This window comes from Fulmarus glacialis, unplaced genomic scaffold, assembly GCF_000690835.1.
Source record: "Fulmarus glacialis isolate BGI_N327 unplaced genomic scaffold, ASM69083v1 scaffold22273, whole genome shotgun sequence".
NCBI lineage: Eukaryota > Metazoa > Chordata > Aves > Procellariiformes > Procellariidae > Fulmarus > Fulmarus glacialis.
The window spans coordinates 1-20,451 of record NW_009203875.1 but is presented as its reverse complement, the minus strand read 5'-3'; the positions used below and the strand labels follow the sequence as shown (position 1 = coordinate 20,451).

Sequence of the window (20,451 nt, the reverse complement as noted above, 5' to 3'; positions counted from 1 at the left end):
GGCCATGCCTTATTTTGAAAGTAGGGGTAAAGCTATTCACATACCAATTTCATCATCTTCAACATACCTAATCATGTTTTGCAGACAATCTGGAATGAGTAATTTTACAAAATACGTGCAAAACTCTGCATTATTTCAGCAGCAAAATGCATTCTTGCACAGCACTTACGAAAAGATCACACTAAAACATTGAAGGCCTGGATCCTACAGCAGAATGCTATCTTGCAAAATTTACCAGCAATGTTACTTAGCTGTTGGCAATCTGTTGGCAAACTAAAGAGTGAAAATATTTTTACTCTACTAACCAGTAATCTTAAGTCTAAACAAGTTATGGCTAGGTCAATGAAGTCCAAAAGTCAGTTTTACAAAAGGTAGTTTTAATAAAGTCAGTGTCCGGTACAGTTGTTAACAATTTAACAGCACATACTGGAAAGTTGAAATGAATAATCTCCACACCCCCAAATCACACTATTTGAGGTTAGTAAAATCAATTTTGCAAATTTTGCTTCTGTTTTCATTTCATGACCAAGACAACAGGAATCCAAAAAGAAAAACAGCATAATGAAAAGCTAGGCTTTCACCAATTCCCCCCTGCCCAAAATAAACCAAACCCCCCACATCATCTAAAGAAAGCATCCAAACATTTCCTAGTTTATCAAAACATTCAAATCGTTTTGACACTAGTTCGAATTAGTTAACATAGATTTGTCATGAAATAACAAACTATATGAAAAAAAAATATTCACCCATGCCAATTTGAAAATAGTTTAAGTCAACAAACGTGACCTTTGTATTCCCACCTCATAAAATGCAATTTTTAAGCAACTATTCTACTAGAAAGTACAGGTTAATCTGCTATTTTAAATACATTTCACATAGAATGAAACTGAGCAGCAAATCTCAGAAGTCATATGCTTAACTGTGTACTGGGCTTTCCGCTTTTTCTATTGATCACTTCCAACAGTTACCTTACCTGCTTCTACATATGGTATGTACAAAGCCCTCCTCTGAAAATTTCTAATGTATGATACCATCTTCCTCACCCTCCAACATACCAGCATGAAATGGAACCTCAGAACCATATATAGCAGATATTAGATTTAGAGATACTGAAGAGCTGAAGCAAAGGGCAACAAACAAAAGGATTAGTCTTTGCTGCACTGCTAATTACATTACTGAGGCACCACTGCAGCAGCAGAGTCAACGAAACAAATATAAATGAAAGCAACAAGTGGAAAACCCTTGATTTTGTCTTAAATAATGGCAGAATTGTTATTAGCATAGTCTGGAGTTTGATGCATGAAGGATTCTCATGTAAAGACTGAAAATCTGTTATTGTAAAGTCTCCTGTTAAAGGAGAACTAATTAAAGGAAATTTATTTTTAAAAATAATTTCAGATAACTTAAAGAACTCCACCGACTGCAAAAAACCTTTCAACTTGAGTCATATTAAAAAACCCTTCACCCCAATCAAAGTTTCATTTCAGTATTTTTACAGAAGTAAGATTAAGGTTATACAAACATGTAAAACGCTAAATAGAAAATCATCATCTAAGTAACATTTTGGTATCACCTATTTTTTTCTCCCTCAGATATCATATCTTCTAAGCCTCCTCTTTAACTCAGTAACAATTATAAACACGGACCTACTGTATTTAATACAGCTGGGAACAAGGATTCTTTACCCACCGGCAATGACTAGAAGGCACTAAGCACTGACACCATCTCAGTAAGAAGACAGATGTTTGATAGTATATATTTTTCCCTGGGATTCACTTATAACTACTTGGAATGGTAACACCATTTCATCCAGGAGACTTGGTATTAATAGAAACTCAAGTAAAATTAGATTAAAACATTTCAAATAATTAACACATTTACTATAGACATCTTTCAAAAGCAAAAAGGAATGTCTACAATTTATGGTTTGGAAGTGAGTGAAATTAAAGGCTCATCAATTAATTTATAATTTATTTATAATTTATAATTTATTATTCGTTATAGTTGATGGATAGCTAATCTCATGTTCAACTAGATACAGTACAGTACACTATAAATTGAGGGGGAAAGCAGTACAATGACAGATAGGCTTTAGATGCTCTAAAATTCATCAACAGGAGTTGTATTTATGCCAAACCACTACATGTAAATTTTTTTCTTTTCCTGGCACCTGTAAGCTTCATAGGCTTAAAAAGACTTTTTTGTTTGGTTTTTAAAGCAGCTTAGCCAATATTTAGATCCAGAGTCATTGTCTGCAAAAAGACTTGCTTCAGCGGGAGGAATTACATAAACTGTCCTCCTGTTTGCTTCCTTAAGGTTCACATACCATGCGGCTCAGAATCAGGAGAACAGTGGCACAGCTATGCATTTAAGTTTTCCTCCCTTAGTCTACGACAAAAATGCAGGGCAGCACAACAAGCAGACATGCTAGCACCCAGGTGCAATGCAGGCCCAGACTGTTCTCAGTTCACGACGCATTTCCTGCTGTCCTGTCACATAAATGGGTTTGGTCTAGGAGATAGCCACAGACGGGAAGAACAGGTCCACCTAGACTATGTCACACCATAACAGCAGCCCTGGGGAAACAGAGGTGTCAACACCAGGAAGTAGCACGCTCACTCCGACATGTAGCACCTTCCAAAAACGGACACGACACAGCATGGTTTAAGAGACTGGAGAGAGGGAATAATCATGTGGTTCTGATGCCGCCTCCCTCATCACTTCGCTCGGAACAGTGCCTCCACCTCAGCTTCACAGCCATAAACATCCCTGGCTGCTGCGGTGGGAGGATCACCTACCTAGGCAAACGGATGGAAGTGGCCCGGGACCCTTTTTACTAAGAAGCCCCTCTCTCTGAGCATTTCAGTCCCACCGGTTGCTACTCATCACCTCATTAAAGTGCTCAAGTCTTACAGGAGCTCATAAAATTACAAACAACATGTAAAACCACTCATGGAATACATCAAATCAACCCACGAAAGACTGAAATAACAGACTATGGCTGAAAAGCAATTTAAAGTGCAGCCAAATTGGTATTAAGGACCAAGAAAACAAGCACTTCTTACATACTCTTGATTTTTCATTTCAAATTGTATTTATTCCTGTTCCAGTTCATTAAAGATAGAGATTACCATTTTAGTGTCTCAGCACATCTTCTAGTTTACATTTCACAACTGCAAGTCATATAGAAATTTTTAGGAATACCACAAAACTAGAGAGTTTAAAATTTGCTCAAGATTCAACTTTTTGCCACAAAGCGAAAGAAAAGTCCATGTCAAAAATATAGCCACTATGATACCTATTTTGTTCCACTAACAGAGACTGAAAAGCCTAGGCTTCTCTGCAGTGAATGTGTAAGAAGCAGCAAGCTCACAATAACTGTTCTCTCCTCAAGTATCTTTCCAGTCAAAGAGCTAAATTCACATTTTTGCTGGAGCCTAAAGTTTCTACTGAAGTTTCTACTTGGATGCCTGAATAGACTAAGTGTGAGAAATAAAAAAAAACAGAACCAAATAGAAGGAAAAAATAGCAGTAAGAGATGGCACACTACTGGAGACTGCTAAAACATAAGCAAAAAGAAAAAAACCCAGCAGTTCATACAAAAGATACACAATCCTGATTTTTATTTGAAACTGTTCCGTTAGATCTTTTAGCCACTGTATTGAAGGTGTATGGAAGATCTTTCAATATGGAAGTTGATAATAATCAGAATTCAGGTTAATTATATCCTATCCTGCCCATTCCATAAAGAGGAATAGAGAATCTCAAAAACTATAGCAAATCACAGGTACCTCAGAAAGCTTACTAGTGGCTAAAGATAAATTTAAGTACTAAATAACCACTTCTCTAGTTAAAAAAAAAACAAAACAAACAACAAATATTCCATACTGTATTTGTAAAGACAAGTAAAATAATTTAACATATCTTTAAGTAATGAAAAAAAACCGTAACAGCCTCCCTACTACAGAGATTTCATTAGCAACCTGCTATCTGCAAAGTGTAAAATTCCTTCTGACTTTTACTGTGCCTACATGTTCTGTTCTATTAAAGACAGTATAACCTGGGGAACTGCTACATCATGCTTCGAAATCCAAGCTCTTTTGGTGATGATGAAAGTAAATAATCAACCTGTTATCTTATCACCTACATGCTATACATTTAAAGAAAGCAACTTCAACCATACGGTGTTAAAACCTAAGTTACCATAATAACTGTAAGGAACCTAAGTCCAAGCACTAACAGATGTTTACACCCATAAATAAGGCAACTGAAAACATCCTAATGTTTCAAATGCATTGACTACTAAGTAGAATTAACACTCTGAAAAAAATGTAGGCTATACAACAGGTGCAGTTTGTTTTATTATGAAGTTTGTATCTTAGAAAAGGGTACAAGTAGAAAAAACTGCAACATTTGTAAGAATTTTAAGACAAATGATTTTTTAAAGGACCTTCACAACTGGCTTGCAAGGACGTAAAAAGCTTGAATAATGTTCTCCTATAGTCTTCTACACTGTCTTCACTGACACTATACTATAAGGTCAGAAATACAACACACTAAAAAGGTATCTATAATTTCATCTTTAATACAGTTACTCTGCATTAAAATTTTGTAGGAATATGCTAATCCAAGATTCTTATTGTCTGCACAATCACAATAAGAAATGAGCTGTTAAATTTTTCTCTATTTAAATGTTTCAAAATATGCCATAGACAGTTTGAGTCTTTCATTTCAAATTGAAAACAAGTTTAATTTTATGGAATGTTTCCAAGGAAACAGCATTTTGAACATGATAAACCCAGGTTTCAGATTAATCCAGTTCTACACAGAGAGGAAAAAACCAAGAAAAAGTCAGACAGTCATCTTGCTTGAAACTGTTATTCCTGTAACATTTTGCTTGTGATTCCTATAATGTTCCTAGAAAGATTCTTATTTACTTGCATCCCTCTCACTTTCTGAGGTTGCACAATTTCGTCTTCTGACACTTCTCCCTAAGCACTAAAGCCTTTTTGGGGTCCATACTGTCAGAAAAGAATAGTTGCATAGACAATAACATAACGTAAGTCCAGACTGCAGTGAAATTATCATCTATGTACCGTATTTATGCGAATGAACCTCATAAGAAGGTTCTGCAAGAAGCAGGGACCAAGAAATTAAATATATTCTCTTGATTTTGTTTTAAAATTAGAAATCTTCATTTCTAGAAAACATCAACAAAGAAATAAAACTCTCTTGTTCCACTTCCACGTATTTCTGACCAGTTAAACACAAACCTCAAGTAATCCTCTTACGTATTTAGTTGCTGTTCATTTCTGTCAAATATCTGGTCTCGTACATTCAAGTAAAAAATTAATTACTGCTACAGTTTAAGAAAAGGTACACTTGCTGATTCATGATCTAATCTCTTCTTGCAGCTGCTGCAATTCAAATGAAGACACCAATGCAAGAAAGCTACTTCAGACTTTATCAGATTCTACTCCATACACAAGTACTGTAATAACGCTGCAAGACATACTTGTATGTAGAGACTGAGTGAAGTTTGCATGTTGTTGTAACAAATGCCTGTTATTATAACAAGTAACTGCTGAGGACATACCAAAACTATAAAAATAGGTCTTAAGACTGCACAAAGTTTTTACATTAGATTAGCAGTGTACAAAACAAATACAAACAAAACAGCAACTGGCGATGTTCTGTATTTTGTTTATTGGCTTACGCTTTTGTTATGAACAAGAAAATGGGTATACTGGATGCTAAAGGAAAAGTCAACTTACTGCAACAGAAACAATTTGCAATAAAAAAAGTATGGTTTCTGTTTAAAGAGTTACATAGACATGCTCTAGAAGACAACAAAGCATTTGTATTTCACAAACATCACTCAAACGCACTAATACAGCTCAGGCTAAGCCATAGGCATGGGTGTCATGAAAATTCAAATTTAATTCTCATGGTATTTTTGTTTTGGATCATTTTTCTTTTTTTATTTCTTCATTGCATACACAACACATACTACAAGATACTGCAAAAACAACACATGACTGCTTGTATGGCCAGTGTTAAAAAACAGCCATAATCCAACAGGTGTCTAAAGCCTTATTAACACTGCTTTACCAAAAAGCATACTGATTACTTGCGTGAGTTGCTGTAGTAACATTTTATTTTAGTGCAGAACATTTAGCAGAACTTACACATGCAATATAAAGCATGCCCATGAAGATCTGCATCAGTACAACATACCACAGACTAAATAACCATGCTGACAGAAGCATAAGCTAAATGCTATCTGCTAAAAGACTAAAGCCTTTCTAAACTTAGTTTTCATTTTTTCTTCTAGATGGCTTACCACTTCCAATTCTTGTTTTCATTCTTCTTTTTTAAAAAAAAAAAAAAAAGAAAGCACATCTACTTAGAGGATTTTGCATTTTAAGCATACATCTTCCTCAGCTGTTCTAAAAGCACTAAAAACCGTCTAGAAGTAAATGGTATTACTATCATTTGCCTATTGCTAGCAATTTATTTACAAATCAATGAATAATGTAAAGAATGGACAGAAATTCAAGACACCGAGGGTAAATAAAGGCATTTTCTGCGGGAAAGAAACAGACAAAAAGTCTCTCCTGGTCAAAGATTTAAAAAAACCAAAAAGCTGTATTTAAACTAAAATTAAGTAGGCATAAGCTGGTACCATGACCAAAAGTAGCATTCCCACCCTCCTGAGCCCAGATGCTCATTTCTGCCCCAAGTTCCCCTCTCTTTTGCTACCATAGCTACTCACGAAGCAATACAAACAGCCATACTGGGGAACGAACCTGGCTGAAAACTAACTCGCTCTTGAGGTCAACTTTTGGAGAATGAGCTACCCAGTCAGGTTTACCATGAAGCTGACACAAACAGTCACAAACTGGGACAAGGGAAGTGAACTCAATGAGTGTTCAGAGACTGCTTCTTCTCATGGCCAAATCACCACAAAGTCTTCAAACTTCGGTTTAGAGTAAGAATTGCAAACATTCAAAAACCATTGCCCTGACTGGAAATGAAGAGATTCATTACAAGAACCAACAAGCCTAAGACTGAAATTCATATAGAAATGGATGATCACTCAGTAAATCATACACATATAAGATATTTGTAACATAAAATAATGGAAGGTAGTTTGCTTCTGAAAGCCAGGTAGCCAGTGGATACCCTTGAGACAGCCCCTTGGAAAGTAGAACCAGAATATGCTTACACCCAGTATGAAATGCCGAGTGCAACCTAAGGTTACAGCAAAGCTCACAGACTCTCAACTGAGAGAGATTATAGACAACTCTTCACCATTAAAGAAGGATGCCCACAGCAACAGCACAAAGGTATCGGACTTGTAGTTTACATAAACTATGACTGTATCATGCAAGTATCTTTAGTTGTGTAAAAGAAGGAAACATTAACTGGTATCTGAAATAAAATATTAACTGTGGGGCTGTAAGGCAGATGCATTACTGCTTTACATAAAGCAAGAGGACCTAAATATGTAAAAGACTAGCACAACTGAACTCAGTAAAAAGCAGCACAAGAAAACTGAAATCAAGATTTGAGAGAGACCAGAAAAAGTCTCATTTAGATATACTTACCTAGCTAAGAGAATGGCCACCATGGTGGTCATTTTTGGAAAGTGAGGGGACAGTATAGCATTATAACAGATTTAGAGACTAAGGCTTACATTTCCAAATCACAAGAATAGGTCCATAGGACTTAGCACACTCTTGTTCATTCCCATTCCTAGACCACCAATGTAGTTTGCTTTAGTTAAGCTCTTATTCTAGAAATTTAGATCAAACTAAAAATAAAGTTGTATGCAAAAGGCACACCATGCCTATCTCACTCCCTTGAGTATTGTATTAAGAAATTACAGAACAAAAACTATGTACGTTACTTCTAGTTCTCTGATAGATCAATTACAAATGAGGGCTGCATTAAGAGCTTAAAAAGGTTTAATTTAAAGCTAAAACTATGTTTAGCTTCCCAACTACATCAGAATTTTTGACAGTACTTGCTGCAATACTTTGCATTCACTGACACATGTATGTATTTATTTTTAAGTTAACTGGAGATTTCAACAGAGATGCAGATATAACTTCTTGCAGTTAATACTCTCCTTCCTACCGTGTTTTCTAATCATCACCTTGGTACTGTTCCCCATACATACACCCATTACTCATCTACTGTTACCATCTCCAATCACTCACATCACTGTCCACAATGTTCCACATGAAGCCAAACAAAAAAAAGCGAAAGAGAGTATAAAAGGAGAATGTAAATCAATAGAGGTCCTCAGACTGCAAAAGGAGACATGAAATTAAGGAAGAAAACTGAAGAAATAAAGAACAACAGAAAATATTTACAGAGCAACATGACAGGCAGTTAGCACTTTTAACAAGAATTTTAAAATATTTAAGATAATTATTTCACGTATCTGTACTGTAGCAGTAAATAAAAGATCTTAGGATTCTTCATGCCAAACACTGTACAAATACCAAGACAGTTTTTGTTTTAATGATATTTCAACCTTACTACTTTTATTAACCTTAATTCTCACTTCCCTTTTTCTCAGCTATTACCATCAGTTGCTGCATGGCCCTATCACCGCTCATTGAGGTATCAAAAAGCAACTTCACTCTTCATCTGCTCTGCAACACTAACCTTCATACCCATTTCTTACTTCCTAGTAAGCCTGCTTTCATGCTTTCTTCAATGTGTCCATAACGCCTAGAAGTTGATCATCATGAATATCTGCAAAATTAACATATTATGCACCTTCAAATCCCTACTCAAGACTGTCACCCCCCAAATACGTAGAGAATTTAATGACCTAGGTCATTAGTGTGACAAAACCAATGCTGTTCTTGCACACAGACAGCTATGACAAGCCATACTGGAAGTCATGCCACATCCATGCCTACTAAAAAGAGCTGTGCTCCTTCAGAGGAGGAGAATAATCTTTGTGATTGCCCAGCAACTTTGAGATACACAAGATCATATTCCAGAAGCAGTGCCATCAAGTGCTACAGTTGCACAAAAAATAAATCTCCAAAGGTTTTAGTAAAGTTTTTTGATTATTTGAGGCAAGTCATGCTAAGTAGAGCACACAAGCAAGAATGCTGTTAGCTGTAAAGGCTACTACCAAAGGGAACTCCAAATAAACACCAAAATTATCCATTAAATTATCCATTGACATTTATGAAAGCTGACAGCTGTACTTCAGCTTGCAGATAGATAGCTGAGTTGTCTCGGGTAGTCTAGGATTTATTTTAAACAGCACTCTAAAATACAGCTGTAGTGCTTCCACAGCTAGGTTCAGGCCTTGAGAATAGATGCTTTTGCAACAGTAAGGCATTTCAACTAATTGATCCTATTAGTTACATGCTGGTCCTCTACAGATATGGTCTTCCTGAACTCTGTTCCCATTACCAGACACCAAGTAAAGAAGAAAAAAAACTGGTAAAAATGTACCTGGAGCAAGCCAGGCGAAACACAACAGGCAGTGAGGAAGAACTAATAAACCCTGTCAGACACAAACTGTTTTCTATAGACCTACTTACATAACTCTGCATTAAATTCCCCAGTTTACTTATTACAGAAGAAATTGTAAGTTTGAATACAGCATAACATTGAACTGTAAGAGATTCACACTGCATCTAGTCAAAGACCTCCTGGACCTGAAAACAGGGTCTAGAGATACACACATTACATCCAGTGATACTCCACATGTCAACTCCTGCTTTTTATCAGCTAAGCTAGATTTGGCTTTGGTTCTGTGCACAGTATTCCCCAGCATCCATACTATCTTATACAATGAAAAAAAAATGAACATCTCAGCTCATTATGCAGCTAAGGTTTCATAAAGTGACACTAAAAAAAGGTCACAAGGCTGAAGCAAGGACAAGGCAGTATGTATTATCATTAACTAAAAAAAGTACTCCTCCATTTTTTTAAGCAATCTCAGCAAGCAACTTCACAAGTCTTAGCTATGTACACCTCACAAGTAACCATTTAAATGACAAAACCTTGAAACGCTTTACCCAAAGGTGTTTTTTACTTTTGCCCTGAGTGGCCTACTGAATTAGAAATTAGAAGGAGGTCTAAGGTAAAGTGTTAGAGGAGATGTGTAAAATGACATCCCCACACATGGACACTTTTTGAAATCCATCACTTCAAAAAAGCTGGCTTCCAAACTAAGCAGGCAGAAATACACTTCAGAAAGAGACATGTGCATCAGCAGCAAATCACAATCAGAACCTCTCCTCAACTGACAGCAGCAGGGCAATTTTTAAATGTTTAAGGAGTAAAAACCCCACAAAAGGTGTTCCTAAAATTGATAGCAAAACGTTACTTGAAACACTAATTTCTATCATCTCGATTTAAAAATAATTAGGTCTTCATAGTGTGACAAAAGCAACTACAGACATAAGTTTTTCATAGCAAAGAAACCTCCCAGGGATAACTTTTGGGAACAGAACTGATAACAAACTCATAAATGCCCCTACAAGGCAGCAGCAGTACTGAGAGGCTATTCTTTCAAAATATCTCTATACAATACTATAAGCAAAACAAAAAAGTTTGAATACTGTTTCTGACTTACAAAAGGCTTACAGAACACTGAGAAAATGAAAGACACAAACAGGAGCAAGACAGATAAAGAAAAGACAAAGGTACTGAATTTCATCCAAAGAGCTACGACATCGTTTTTTCTCAGAAGATTTATTTTCACAACAGGACATAAGCATCTGCAACATGCTTGTACAGTACCTAGGACAAGGACATTCAATCTTGACTAGAACCTTGAAGTAGAACCACAGTATATACTACAGCACATTGGAAAAAAGCATTGCTTATGTAGTCCTACATAGGCAACATAATCAACGTCTCAGGATCAAAACACACCCTCTACCAAAAGCAGTGAAAGATGAAAAGGAACTAAAGTGGTCTAGCAAAGATTTCATCAGCACTTCAGGACTTTCCCAGGTGAGACTCTATCTGCCTCAGAAGACTTAAAAGCATGGTATCACCTGTGCTTCAGCAGATTCATAATTCAGATGGATTCTGGGAAGCAACAGCTGCACTCACTCATCAACTCTTGTTCTTTCCATACAGTGACAAGTTGCCAGCACCTATTCAGAACATCCCTCTTTATTCTTATTACTGTTCACCAACAAGTAGCCTTAAGAATAACTTTCTGTTTTAAAATTGATACGACATCCATGAAAAGACTGCACTGAGGAGGTAAGCTGGTCTGCTGCACACCCTAAAGACTGCCTAAAAATTACATGAAAGTCTGTAAAGCCATATAGTCAAAACCCAACACCTTTAAAGGTAAGAACAGGGTCAAACTATGGTCAGTCAAACCCTAACTTCTCTGTCAAAAGAAAATGAGAAGGTGCTGTTATGGTATTTATTGTGTACACTGATTTGTGGACAAGAAATACCACAATCAACTCCCCTATAAAAACCAAATATCAGAGTGCAACTTCTCATTAATAAGAAATTAAGCTATATAAAAAGTGGTAAAATATGAAAATAAGTTTTGATACCTAAGACATCTGTTGACTGAAAGAAAGATGATGCGAGACAGTATTTCAAGTAATAATTAATTAATAATGCACTCAATGCTTACCCATCTCTTCCCTTACTGACAATTTTAACTTCGAAATAGTATATGCCACAGGCTGCAGGTATAGGATGTGTAGCTCGAACAGAAGCAGCATCTTTTGGAGTTTTTCCATGACCTGAAAAACAATTGCATTCAAAACACAACAAAAATGTATGTTAGATTGCAGAAGATGACTCAAAGGTATACACACCAATTACTCAGAACAGAAGGCTTATGTAATGAACAAACAATATACAATATTCTCATCAGCCTCATTTTTATGCTAGAATATTTTCTTCCAACATTAAGTTTTCATTGTAGGCACCTGTACTGCAACTAAGCATGCTATGAGAAATTCTGGATATACTACTCTAAAAGGTTCTACAATTATTTGAAGGGAAACTAGAAAAAACTCACCAAAGTAACATAATTGACAAAAGCCCACCTGGGTTTCAAAGAACTGTGTGATTTCTCAAGTGCACAGGGATAGACTGAAACATGATATAACAGCGTTTAACCTAATGCTTCGTGCTTCTGAATCTTCAAGTTATTTAAGATACTTTAATTCTAATGTCCTTCAGAATAACCATCATCATTATATAGAACTTACGACTCATAATTCATTTCCATGTTTTGAATGTTATTTCAGGACAGCATTAAGTGTTACAGCCTGCAATTGAGCTAATGCAGCTCCTATTCCTTTTTTTTTTTTATAGGCTCACTATGTATCAGCTCTGCCACAAGAATGCCCAGTGCCAGCTCTTGTCTACTCTAGGGATTTTCAACCTAAACCCGAGAGTCACTTGCGCTCCACTAAGACTAACTCTCCCGAGTGTGTCACCCTCTTCACAGCCCTTTGCTCCAAAGGCAACATGGAAGCAGGCTTTTGGCTTGTTTTAGCAGCAGCCTGTTCAAGCAAGCTCAGTCTCTCCCAAGCAGACCAAAATCGCCCAATTATTGTGTGAAAGTCACACACAGCATCACAGGACATAGTTGTAAAAAAAAAACAAAAAACAAAAAAAACAACGGAGAAAGAGAAGAAGGGAGTAAAAGGGAGTAAAAGGGAGTAAAAGGGAGTAAAAGGGAGTAAAAGGGAGTAAAAGGGAGTAAAAGGGAGTAAAAGGGAGTAAAAGGGAGTAAAAGGGAGTAAAAAAAAAAGCTAAAAAAAAAGCTAAAAAAAAAGATAAAAAAAAGCTAAAAAAAAGCTAAAAAAAAAGCTAAAAAAAAGCTAAAAAAAAAGCTAAAAAAAAGCTAAAAAAAAAGCTAAAAAAAAGCTAAAAAAAAAGCTAAAAAAAAGCTAAAAAAAAAGCTAAAAAAAAGCTAAAAAAAAAGCTAAAAAAAAGCTAAAAAAAAAGCTAAAAAAAAGCTAAAAAAAAAGCTAAAAAAAAGCTAAAAAAAAAGCTAAAAAAAAGCTAAAAAAAAAGCTAAAAAAAAGCTAAAAAAAAAGCTAAAAAAAAAGAGAACACAGGTGGAAAGTATATTGGATCCTGGCAAGAGGTATTTCAATAAGATGGCAACCAGGAACAGACTGTCGTTGCCATAAGAATAATTCATGCAGGTCCTATGCCCACTCTCCACGTGGATCTCAGGCATGATGAAGAGAGATGACTGTTTTGAGTGTGCGGTACAAATCACTTGGGCTGCAGCAATCCAGCTGTCATCTCCAGTCCAGAGAGGCCTACTGCACCTGCATAGCAACTGCGGCATCTGCGTATGCCAAAAAAAAAAAATACACTCCTTCCAGTGGCATTACACTGGAACTATTGCTCAGGCACAGATTAATCATGTCTCATGTGCAGCAAGTCAGGTCATACAGCAAGGAAGAAAATGCAGGAAAATAACACATAGCCAGCCAGAAAGATCAGGCACAGCTGACCTACACTACTGAACCTCTGTCCACAGAGCCCTCTAGTGTAAATGTTGATAAAACAGTAAATGCTTATCTGCCTGTAGAGCTAGCACCAACCATCTCTTACCGAATGGCATATACTCAGCCAAGGAGAACTCTCCATTTCACCATGGCTGCATTTGCATCCAAAACTTTGCTAGCACAGCACAAATTCTTCACTCAGTGAGGTTAAGTTTAACCTACACTAGTTCAACTCTGTGTGTTACTACCTTAAGACAACTATCTTACTTTTCTGGGTGCAAATGCATTGGTCACTTCAATATGTCATTACTAAACATTTTATATAAAGATCCTTTGATCACCTCACAATATTAAGCGTATTACCTAACTTCTGCATGTTGTTTTCAGAAGTCTCACATGAGGAAAAAACAGTAATTTACTCCTCCATACACCAGACAGCATGCATGTTCTATTGTTCATTACTTTCAAGTTATTTCCTCAGGCTGTGTCAACCAAGGTAATAACCAAATACATAACCTTAGAGCTTCCATAGGTTTGCTTGGTTTTCACGTGCTGATAGCTCACTATTTAGCTACTATAAATTAGATCATCATTCCTAAGTATGCAGAAATCTTTCAGCTAAAAGGCACCCAAAACTTTATGGGCAGAACATTAAACTCCTGAGAGATCCCTTAAATTCAGGTATCTCTGATTAAATGATGCATTAGTTGGAGGGTGGGAGGGGAGGGAAGGAAAGATACTTTCTTTTTAAATGTCCTTAGGTTTTTTAAAACAGACTGAAAAGAAGTTCCCTTGGTTACTCTATGCACTTGACAATCTGTGTAGTTTCAGTCTGAGTCAGCCTCCTTATTTGGGCAAGTCTTCCACATAGAAGACTAAAGTAGTAGGAACTAGCCAAATATTATTGAAAATGTACATCTATTACCCAGCAGACTTTGTTTTGTGAAATCACAATCTAAGTGTTTGGAAACAATACCAGTTTAAGGTATTCTTAGTACCTCTTCCTGAAACTAGTCCCCTTCTCCCACCCCCTCCCCAATCCAGGCAGCTATTTGCAAGGACATACCACAAACCAGATTGATTAGCTGATCGGGCTTTAAGAAACCTACCAGATTTTTTAAAGCAGCAGATCAGTTCCCTGATCCAGTTCACAACACAGCCACACACAGCTGTCACACTGCAAATAAGAGGTCGACACAGGGGCAGAAGTAACAGGATACCTTACCAGCATTGCCAAACATTTCATGTGGTGAAGCAACATGCTTGGGGAAGTCAGTGCCCAAAACTACTTTCATCCCATTAAAACAGAAGATACCCTAAATTTAGAACTGCTGTCCTTTTAATATAATCTCCTATGAATCCCATTTTACTACTGCTTTTATTTGTAGTTACATACAGTTATTATTTCTAACAGCAAATTCAACAGCATCTGGCAGTTAACTACTTTCAAATATTCCAAATACCTCTACATTGTCTCAACATGCTAGTTGAGACTTTCAGTACTACCAAGCTACATTGAATTACATGAAGAGTCAAGAGATACTAGTTATCAGCCAACATAGAAAGAGGCTCTTTACAGAGCAGGTAGTTGAACTGCAAAATTTCTTACCAAAGGATGTTATAGATGCTAATGTTTAAGTGGATGCCGGGCAAGCTTCTAGAACAGAAATTAACTGAGAAACTGCCTTTGGCTCAGGATGTCCTTCAGCTCAAAATGGCTGGAAACTGAAAGGGGAAAACAAAGATATACCATATATGCCCAACATGTTTTTAGACTTTTCTGTAGGCACTCACTTATGGCCACTATCACTGATGGGACACCAAGCTGAGTGGCCCGTTAGCTTAACATTACATACTGCTGCCACGTTCTTTGGTAACCTGAATCCCCACTTCCTTGCTTGTGAATAAAAAGGCACTTTGACACCCAACTCTGAACTTCTGAATTGGAGGTTCCAAACACCTGAAGTAGATCATACGAACACTGCCCTATGTTCCCTAAAACAGACCTCTTTCATCGTCGCAAACTATAGGTAAAGTATTTAAAAGAATACTTTTAAAGTATGTATTATTTAACACTAAAAATTAATCATTTTCAGCATTAAAAAGAGAATTCTGCAAACAGATGCACTAAGGCAGAGAAGGGAAAACAGGTATACAAAGCTTGAACATTACACTGTAAACCAGATCATAGGTGAGTTCAATTACCAGAATTGTTTTCGATTGGGCTTTCATTAAAAGTGTTTAACAATCATGAGTCAATGATGCTTAAGGAGTAAAGCTTTAGTTTATTCTTTAAGCATTCACGCTGATTTTTTTTTTTTTTTTACTAAAAGTAGTATCATCAGTCCTTTAGCAAAATTAAATTGAAATTAATCTAAATTTAAATTCTATCTACCTGAAAAAAGCCAATTCAGATAAAACCATATTTGGAGAAGCCATTTCAGCTTTCAAAAATATAATCTTTGAACCTAAATCTAAGTGTGTAATGCATATGCACCAAATAGCCCAAAAGAAGTCTATGGGTGTGTCTACTTAGACAAAAGTAAGCGTGTTTGTACAGTTTAAATCCTTAAATGAAGTTTACATAAGCTGAACTGCAGTTATTTCCAACAGGTGGTTCAATGACTTGCTCACACTGCCAAAAATAAAATAATCAAGGCCTACTCTTCTGTTGAATTCATTAGGAAAGTTCCACTGAGACAAAAAAGATGTGCGCAAATTACTGATTTTACTTCAACTTTTTCCCCAGTTTAAAAAAGCAGGACATTTCAGAGCTACAAAGGTGTCCAAAACAGGCATACTGTAGTGTACTGAAAGCACTTCAAGTGTTTTCTGCCAGAAAAATTGACACCATCCTTGTATCACTGAATGACAATACAGAACTATTACTATAGAATCCTCTTCTGTTTGTTATAGAAATTGGGATGCATAGTTTGCACTGAAAAACAAAATAGATTTTTTTTTTTTTTTAAGTTTGGCACTAGAGACAGTTCAAAGGCAACTGCATTGTAAATAAATGGCTGGCTAAGATTTCCTGGCCTGTGATACATTAGAAAAAGTTCACGCAATGGCAGCTTACTCAAAATTGCATAACTTTACTTTCCTCAGCTTTTTTTGGGCAACTGTCACAAGACTAACTTAAGTGAAGTTACTATAGGACTTTCCATGATTTTAGCACTAATGATTTAGTCTGTTTACCTAATTCTGTATGTAGTTTCTTTCATGGTTACAATATGCGTTGAGTATGTATTTTTATCTCCTTATACCACATAGCATAGATTATTATCTGCTGGAAACTGAACTTGTCTGTCTAGTGGAACGTTCATAATTATGAAATCTCTGTTTTTCAACAAGATCCATGTGTTAATTCTGAATATTTTAGAAATATGTAGGAATATTTTTAAAGATGTCTTGCCTTAATAGCTTTGTGCGGTAACTGCTTTACATGTAGCATACAGTTGTCTGAACCCTTATGCTTTCTTTACTACTTACCTACAGAGCTATTAATATTACAATTAAGTGAAATCACGTAATTTTTTTTCTAATACTGTTTTTTATGTCTCCGTTACATAGACATACCACGAACAACAGTCACTAGGACAGTGTTAGCTTTCTATCAGCTTGCACAGCTAACTGGCAGCAACACAGAAATGTATGTCTGTCCATCTAAAAAACAGAAATACCCTTGGGTATAATCTTTAATATATTACAGTATCACTGATGCCAACGTATATGTATTTCATACCCAGATTTTGACAAAGCTTTCTGATCAAGAGTCAGAATTTGTAAAAGTATAACAGAATAGCTCACTGCAGAAAGAAATTAGCCTGTTTGGTAAACGACACAGCAGTCAATGCATCTTCCCTTCAACCACCTCCCCATGTACGTTTTCTTTCTCTTTTTTAAGTAACACTATGATTCTGAGAGATAACACAAAAGAGCATTGACCCCCAGGTTTTGTTGACCCCCAACAAAATTTAAAGAGCTGTTATCCCGATGCTAGACTGTACTCCTTTCTTTAAACCTCCACCACTTGATCAATGCCTGGTTTTGTGGCAGCTTTGATTTTTTAAGCACTCTCTAGGACGTTTGCAAAAAGCTTCAGGTCCAGAAATGCAGTACACAAAGCATCACAGCTGCAATGGGTAGAAAGAGACATCTACTGCAGCTCATGTTTCCGCACAAGTTGTGCATTGGTATGCAAGAAAATGAAAGGAATTTTCAAAATTACATAGAGAGGACCACCATTCCTCTCACAAACCAATGAAACAAAAATATCACTGCTCACAATACATCAGCACATTAAAATTATGAAGCTAGTTATACGAAAAAATGACTTTGAAAGCTTTTGCTCTGATTGTTTCCTCCCACACACACCATTTTTTTCAGAAGCAAGTATCCCCAACACATCCAGGGTGGAAGGAAAGCACTGATGTTACCACTTTCTGCCTCCTATCAGTCACAGACAGGAGGAAATCACTCCAGAAAAACAGTTCTATAGCCAGAAATCTACAGAGGCAACAGAGAAAGCTTAAGTGTACAAAGCACCTATACTACAGTAATAGAAAATAGTAAGAATTGCTTTTCCTTAATGGCTTTTGGACCGATCTGTCTTCTCTCCCTTCCCAGAGTATTTTGGTCAAGAATACAACAGATCTTTATCCATGCTCAATGTGCGATTCAAATTTCCTTTCAACAAAAACGTCTACCGTTCTTCCAGAACTACTTAGATAGCTTCAGAAGCACTGAAAGAGCCAATATTCCACAAGAAGATACTTCGCATGCCTTCTTTTGAGACCTCTATTTGCAACTGATTTGTAGAAACAACATTTCACAGTGCTAAGCACATTCTTACTTGCTATCTTCCCTTATTCTCCTCACTGAACCTCCTCATTTTCTTCCCTTTTATTGTATTCTTAGGGCTGAAGGATCCAGAAGGGAGAAAAGGCAGATGATGTTTTAGTGGTTTGGGTTTTTTTCCCCAGTTCTCAGATAGGAATGCCCTGATACCATTCATTGCTTAGCCCAGTTAGCAACTCCAGGTGCCAGGCTGGTAACATATCATAGGGCTGCCCTAATAGCCACCTTCATTAAATTACCAGGAAGAAAAGATGGGCCACTTAAGAGGCCATTCACTCCCATTTGCAGTTAGGAGAAAGAAAAGTGTATACATGTTATATTGGCACCTCTCCTTTTCACAGTCCTCTGGGCTAATCTAGGAACTCTTCAACCTTCATCACTTACTATTATTTAAGAGCTAGAGTAAAGGTATTTTATTATTATAACCTACTAACTGTGCTTTATGACTTCTGGTAGAGTATACACAGTATCTCCTATGTTACCTATACTTCAGAAACATGCTGAGCCTCTTGTAATTTCCTTGAGGTAATGAATTTCTTTTTTTTAAACACTAAGGCAAAGGAGAGAAGTGAGGAAAAACAGGGATAGCACAAAGAAAGCTTGAAAATATACTTCTACAATTACACTGACAGAGGTTTCATCTCTAAATTCTAGTTCATGAGCAAAAAGAGTTGGTCAAAACAAAACTAACCAGCAGAAGGACTTGATGGCCATAAAGCTATTATCATCTTATAAGAAAAAAAACAACCCGCAGCCACTAAGCACCAGAAAATACAAAATGCTTCTAAAAATATAAGGTCATAAAACACTGAACAAAAGCCAGGAAATTCAGAGTTGAGTATTAAATAACATGTCCTTAAATCACTCAGTGCCTCCCAGAAACCTGCTCTATATTCGTCAACCTCCTTTATTTTCTTTGTATGGTATATTAAACTTAGCATTTTTAACAGAGTATTTTGTATGCAATAATAAAGCCTCTCTATTAAAAAAAAGTCTCTGAGAGTACATTTAATCCTTTCATAGCAGCCAGATCCTGCCATGTGTTTGTGTTGCCGTTTTCCTCCTCCGATTAAACAGTAACATGTTTATCGAGATTTCACTTGAATTTCTCCACTGTAAACTCTGAGAAAGGGTAATTGCAAGGTTGGTTTTTTCCCCTCCCATTACATTCATTTGACTACAGACTGACAAAAGATCCAGTTCTTCACAGCCAACTCAGAAGTGGTTTTGAATCCACACCACTTCTACTTTAGGACTTGGGCCTAGAACACCAGATGTGTCTGTGTTTTTTCAGGTCAGAATGTACGCTTATGTTTCCAGGTTTTATGACATTTCATAACAAAGAGCACAAGTTTTTCTTCTATTGCCTCTTGCTGATTTATACAAATGCATACTCTGATTTCTACCTTTTCTTTGAAAATCAGTAACTTTAACTATGAAACGTCTAGGCAGAAAGTTATAAAGTCACCTTTATTAATGTAAGTCCTATTGTCATTCCTTCCCTCAAATAACTCTGTAGTCTCTACAATAGTTAGGCAAGACTATTACCAGTGACTCTAATTCAATTTTTCACAGTTTAAAAACAAACCTTGTTTTTCTCTGTGCTTTCCCTTCCCGTCATTTCCGTGTTTAATAGCTTAACGTTTGCTGTTCTTAACTCCATTTAACCCTTGCTCTTCTCGAGAGAAAAAAAAAAAAGCCACTTCTTTTCTCGCTCATTACCATGAACAGGACACGTCATGCCGATTCTCCTTTATTCTCCTGCCTCAGACCCAAACCTTCTGCTGATACCTGAATCCACGGAGGAAGTCTCAGAGTTTACATAATGCCCACTCCAGAAGCATAAGGAGGCGAGGGCGGCCCCTTGCCCCCCCTCACCCCCCCGCACCGCGACAGAAAGGGGGGAGGGGAAAGGAGAGAAAATAAAGCTGAAATAAGGAAAAACAAGACCCTGCTCTCCACGCTGCGGGCAATTCAGGCAATCAGAGAACACAGAAGAAGAAGAAAGAGGGAGAGGAGCGTGTGTTATTTCCTGTTATTGTTACTCCTGTGCCCACTGCCCGACGGAGGGGTCGGGCCGCTGCTCCCCGGCCCG

At 36.8% G+C, this 20,451-nt stretch overlaps 1 protein-coding gene across 1 annotated transcript in view; it reads right to left on the bottom strand.

Moving 5' to 3' along the window:
• Positions 1–20,097, bottom strand: part of RANBP9 (RAN binding protein 9) — a 40,326-nt gene extending 20,229 nt beyond the window's left edge. The window contains exons 1-2 of the mRNA XM_009574795.1: positions 20,079–20,097; positions 11,651–11,762 (exon numbers count right to left, since the gene is read on the bottom strand). Coding sequence (XP_009573090.1) covers positions 11,651–11,762; positions 20,079–20,097 — 131 coding nt within the window. The remainder of the gene's footprint in view (positions 1–11,650; positions 11,763–20,078) is intronic.
• Between the last annotated feature and the right edge of the window lie 354 nt (positions 20,098–20,451).